Source organism: Ambystoma mexicanum, chromosome 3q (genome assembly GCF_040938575.1).
Source record: "Ambystoma mexicanum isolate Mex_15411 chromosome 3q, UKY_AmexF1_1, whole genome shotgun sequence".
NCBI classification, from domain to species: Eukaryota; Metazoa; Chordata; class Amphibia; order Caudata; family Ambystomatidae; genus Ambystoma; species Ambystoma mexicanum.
Genome location: NC_090926.1, coordinates 322,294,260 through 322,300,259, shown reverse-complemented (window position 1 = coordinate 322,300,259; position 6,000 = coordinate 322,294,260). Strand labels below are relative to the sequence as shown.

Below are 6,000 nucleotides of genomic sequence, written 5' to 3'. Positions count from 1 at the left end.
CAGCGAGCATTCGAGTTTTCAACTACACAAAAGACTAACTACCTTCGTAGTTTTTTCTTGTTGTTTCCCGTTATTAGTGTCCATTGTTTTGCTGCTCGGGTAATATAGATGCGTCGATATGATGCGTTTATTTCGGTATAAACGTTTTTATCAAGCCACAAATACCAATAAATAAATAAATACCATTAATAAACAGCGTAGCAAAAATTAACCCAAATTCCTGTCTTAACCTAGGATCTAGAAAGTAGTATAGATATAGGCAGCAAAAAAGCAATGTGGACATGCAGGCTGCACTAAGTGATCGTGACGGCCATCTGGGAACGGTCGGGAACTTCTCAATGTACCACAACCGCCAGTTTTCAGAACCACCGGTGAGATGTTTTTACACGGTGGGTCTTTCAAATGTTGTCTTTCTGTAAAATGGTTCACATGTGTCCCTTTTCTATGTCGACATACGTGTCTGGTCGGCCTGTGGGTGCCCCAGTGGTTTGCGTGCGCATATCCGCGCTCTGTGTTTGATTCGTACGTGCGCGCTCGCGCTGGTTTGCCTGTGTGCTTGCTGTTATGGCGGTCTCTCGGGCTCGCGGTCCTCCGTTTCTTCTTGCTCTGGTACTTTTGGCTTTAAGCGGTGCCCCTCGTGGTGTTCACGGTGAGTGTTTGTATGTTGTAGTAGAGCTGGTGCATGGAGGGCAACGTTGCGATCCGAGTAGAGATGAGAACAACATGGCGGCCCGGAGCGGCTGCACCGAACTGCTGTATGTATAGAGTAAGCTGTGGTTTGCGTGTGAGAGTTGGGGCAACCTGGCAGGGGTGTATTGGATGACATGAGGGGATGTTGCTATAGAAGGAGTCTCCGTTGTAGTGCAAGTGTAAAGCCATGCAGTACTTGCAGTTTAATAGTTCTTTTTTAAATATTTTTTTAAAGATGCTTAAAGTCTAAACACTGCATGTTCAAACAGTCGACGGGACGTGCATTCCCACTTCTGATGTTTGAAGGACATACACACCAGGTGGTTGATGGGGGCGGGGAGATGGTGGTGTGGAAACCTTAATGGGTGATTATACAGGTCAGGAATGTAAACACGTGTACAGGTTGCCATGGGGTTGAGGGTGTGGGGCTGATTGCACTCAGGGTTCGAGATGCTTCTTTAGCCAAATGTGGTTTTGTTCCACCACTTAACCTTATGATACTCGTAACTTTGCATACTGCACTGTCTGTTCGGCTGTCGTGATTTTAGTAATACCTCTTTGTGTATTAAACGCCAGCATTGTACAATCTCCTCCTGACACAATGTATTCAGCCTTGGGTCAACTTCTTTCCCTTGTGGCAGCCTCATATCCACTGCATGTGTATCCCACCCAACGTATCACTGGTCTTGTCCCTGGAATGCTATTGTAGGATGTTGCCCCATGCATGCGCCAACATCCTGTATGGCGACTTTCACTTATCGGCCCTGTGATTCATGCAATCTGTCAGCCACTTGTCCAAACAGAAAATGAACAAGGATATACTCCTGTTTCACAATGGTACTTAGGCTCGTATCCCATGTTGAAAGTGTTACAATTGGGTTTAGTTGTGTATGTTCATAGTAAATTTGTAGTTGAGTCAGTGTGTATAATCAAGTCAAGGCGCCAGGCTTGCAGTAAAACCTAAACATTGGGTAATTGTTCGTGCCAACGCGTACCCAACAAACACTTGACGTGATTGATATGAAGTTTTGGCCAGCCAAACGTTTTAGTCTTTCGGCAGCTGGTCAAGCTGCAGACTGAGAGTGGTTGGTTAAATTACTACCTTGACGAGTGACTGCTAAGAATCCCACTCGGCAAGTTGCGGAAACTGTCTACGTTTCCCCAGTGAATACGGTTGTGAGGGTTTTTTGCATGCCTCCACTCCGCCTCCATTAATAATTTAAAGCCTTGTAGGCCCTTCAGAAAACGGGCCACCCCTCCCTTAGGCGTATAGAGGGGTTAGACTTATTCAAAAACTAGTAATTGCTTAAACTAGTTATAGAGGATAACACTTACAACAAAGTAGTTTGATGTGTAGTAGCAGATACTAGACACATTTTAACTGTCAGTTAAAATGTGTCTAGTATCTGCTACTACACATCAATTCATTTCTTCTTACTAATGTCAAGACACATCTGTTTTGTCGTCTTTTTGGTTAACAATTGTAACCCTATTTTATGTATGTTTTTAAACATGTTTTTTCAATTAAACTTTTTTTTTACAAAGTCAAGTGTGATCCTCTATAACTAGTTTAAGCAATTAACTAGTTTTTGAATAAGTCTAGCCCCTCATATACGCCTAAGGGAGGGGTAGCCCGGTGTCTATTCCTTTTTAGCCTCAAGTTGATACCCATTTTTGCCTTCTAGCACCAGGCCCCTCTACTTTTTCGGCCCTTCAGAAAAGACATTGTTTGAAACTTTGGACAAATGTATGTGTCGTCTGAACTGTAGTAGCCGTTTCATTTGGAGAATATGCATTTCGTGTGTCTGCTTTGAGAATACATGTTTAGTTCGTGTGTTTATTAAGTGGTGGGTTGGTCTTTTGTGTACCTTTTTGGCGGGGGAGGGGTGTCCAAACCATTTTGCACTGCTCATTGCAAAGAAAGGGGCACGACGGTTGTATCTGGATTGTTTATTATGCACGGCACGACTTCTGGTTTGTGCCCTTTCACACCATGGCTAACCTTTAAACCCTACACTATGGATCCTTTATTAATGTATTCTGGGTCCATAGCCCGTGGGTCTTTGGGCAAAGCTCCACCCTTTACGTTCCTTTGTGGGACAGTCACTGCAAAGGTCACTCCAGGCTTCACTGGCCCTTTCATTCCAGAGTATTCTCGGTCTTTACTGTCTGAATATCCGATCGAATATTTGAGTGCCTCAGAAGCAAGAAGAGATTGGCACAACAGCAGCAGTTTTCAATTAGAAACCGGACAACTTAAGAGTTGACATTTTATTTCATTATATTTTGTCTGTCCGTGTGCCTCTTTTCTATCTCTTCGGTATGTGTGCTTCTGTTAAGAAAGAAAGGGACGATTTTGACATGTTTCAGATTTTGGTGTACTGTAAATTAACATTGTTTGGTTGTCATTTGGCGTTTACGTGTTTAAGTTATCTGAACAGTTTTTTCCAAAAGAATTTTCATGTCCATGGAATGGTCCGTCCTTCCAGTGTGTATGTCCACAGTCCATCTGTCAGATCTGCTCCGTTTGAATGACCTTGCGCCTTAGGATTGATTTAATTAGTACGGGGACCTCATGAGACCTGCTAGGGTTCAGGACCGGGGCTTTTGTTCTCATTTAACTCCCAGGGTCTCTGCCCTCCCTGTTTGCATAATTGGTGTTTTTGGAGAAGATCTCGGCACCTGCTTATTTACTCTTAGCGAGAGAAGGGACTACAGCAGTACGAATCCGTCCGGAGGACTTGTGTGCTCTTTTACTTAGATTTATAACACGTACCACTGCCTGCATTTTGCATGGTCTCCGGGTGGTTTGGCGCATCTGAAAGGTTTGGCTGGGTCAAACTATTCTCTTATGCCTGCCCCCACACACCCGCCTTCGCTCCCAGTGAAAGACAGTTCATCTTGAACGACCACCGTTACTTTGTCATTGTCGCCCACAGCATGCAGCTTTATGCAATATCCGTCTTCTAATCGCCCACCATTCACATCTCTGAAGGGACACGAAGGACTTTAGTACCTCCCGTTACCTGCATACGCAGCAGTGCCTGCAGCAATTTCGCCTTAATTGTGCTTAAACGCAGAATACAAACTTGGGACCTAGATGGAGCAGGGTTATATGGCGGCTGAGGAATGGGCTTTGTCTCCAGCACATTATTGAAATAAACAAATCGGTGCCTGCAAGATGTGACAATGGAGCATTCCCAGCATGCCCCAGGTTCGAATCTCTGTGGGGTGGGAGTGAGAAAAAAAGGGGCCCTTCGGCTGCCGTCCAAGAACGGTGCTTCCAAAAAAAAAGTAAAGGAACGTCGTACCCTAATTCCCACTCATTTCGACCTCTTGAATTGGGTTAATGGAGAGAGTTGAACATTTTTTTCACTCGTTGCTGTGTTTTCTTAACGGTTGTGTTGGATGGCGACTGTTCTCGCCAAGGCTGGCCTTGGGGCAGGACCGTTTGGGCACCTGCCCGGGGCACCATTGGCCAAACTCCAGCTCGGGGAGTCTTTCAAGGGCTGCCTCAAGCTGGGAGAAGGTGCAGAAATTAAATGCATCCCCAAATTTAATAATGGAGTGCTGATGCTTTTGCATCCGTGCTCTATTGAGATGATTAGCGCCCTGTTCTGGTGCAGGAGTGGGTCGGTTTTCGTTAGAATAGGGTGCTGATGCATTAGCATTGGCACCCTAACTCACTGCTCCGGTGCGGGAGGTGAGAGTTAAAACAATGTGGTCCCCCCCCCGATATTGGCAGGGAGGTGCCACGTTTTTCTTTCACTGCCCAGGGCCCTACTGTTGCTAATGCCGGCAATGTTTCTTGCTCACGCGTTTGCACACTTGTTTCTGATTCTTGTTCCTTTTATATTTCAGCCTTTTACTTGATGTAGTTGAGTATATTTCTGATTGCTTGAGTACTCACTCACACCTTTATCTTGTTTAGCGCATATGTAATTTACCACTTACTGCCGCCCACATTTATATATCCTCCACCATGACCATCACATGTCCACTCTTATGGAACTAAAAGCTAAGTAGGGCCAGCTCTTCCTTCCCACGCTAAATAAAGTATGTGATCTGGGGTAGAGAATAGTCTCGGTACCAAACATAGCGAGTCAGCAACTTCTTCCTATACCACAATTTAGGCCACCATGGGCCCTCTTCCTTCACCATCTACTGAGGCCAGAAATCTTGGGATGATCTTGGACTCCTCTCTCTCCTTAACCCCTCACATCTTAGACCTTGCCAAGAAGGCCCACTTTCAGCTTCACCTTCTTAGAGGCATTCCCCCTTTCCTCACCTTCCCCCCCAGAAGTTCAATATCTCCAGAGCTCTGGTCCTTTCCATGCTGGATTACTGCAACGGCCACTTCCTCAAGGCCAGGGACTGTATCTCTTTCGAGCTCTAAAATCTCTCCACTGGCTCCTGGTGGCTGCAAGGATCAAATTCAAGACACTCTGCATTATTCACAAGGCTTTGAGGCCTGGGACCACGCCATCTCCAACTTTCTCTCCTTAAATACTTACTTGCTAGCTAGCTCCAACTCTCTGCAGATCAAATGCTTCTCAAAGCGGAGAGTGGGGGGCAGATCGCTCTCCTTGGAAGGTTCCCCCATCATTTGAATAGCTTCCCTGCCCCTCTCCGACATGAACTGGCAGCCTTGTCCCTCATGAGTCTTATAGGTCACCAGGCCCTCCGCCCAGCTCCCACTGCCTTCTGGGCCCCCTGCACAACGGCTGGGTGGCTGGCACCCACCCTTGGGACACCACCACCCTAGCACTTAGCCGGGGGCCTCCTTGGCCCCACATGCTACTAGCCCCCCTTCTTGGGCTCCCACTAGCACTTGCTGTTATCCCCTCCTGCACCTCCCGTCACTGTACTTACACGTTCCAAATGCCACAAGGCCTTGTAGGACGAATTGCTTTGTTCCTGTTTATTTACTCCCTCCCCGCTTTTGCCTGGTGGTGCCTTACTTTTTGTTGTATAGGCGCCTTACATTTTTAAATATTTTTCATTAAAGCTTTATGGTTCAATAAAAAACTTATCTTTCCATTCAAAATGTATTTCCCCCTCAAAAAGAATAGAAGAGAGGAAGAAGAAAGGAAGACCTTAGTTTTCAAAACGGTGGAGGAAAAATGTGCATCGGGTACATTAGTATCATTATTTGCATTCATAAGTCATATTTACGTTAGCAATTCCTTAGTTATCCTGTCAATAGGAGGGAAGAGTTCAAAGTGGGTAATGCGTAATTCCATTAATTAGTTTTTTGATCGATTTCTTTGGATATTCGTCCCCCCCACCCCAATAGGATTTCATTCAAAC

At 45.6% G+C, this 6,000-nt stretch overlaps 1 protein-coding gene across 1 annotated transcript in view; it reads left to right on the top strand.

Annotated features, from left to right (window-relative positions):
* The first annotated feature begins 496 nt into the window (after positions 1 to 496).
* Positions 497 to 6,000, top strand: part of ACVR1B (activin A receptor type 1B) — a 256,246-nt gene continuing 250,742 nt past the window's right edge. The window contains exon 1 of the mRNA XM_069653896.1: positions 497 to 649. Coding sequence (XP_069509997.1) covers positions 565 to 649 — 85 coding nt within the window. The 5' untranslated portion in view covers positions 497 to 564. The remainder of the gene's footprint in view (positions 650 to 6,000) is intronic.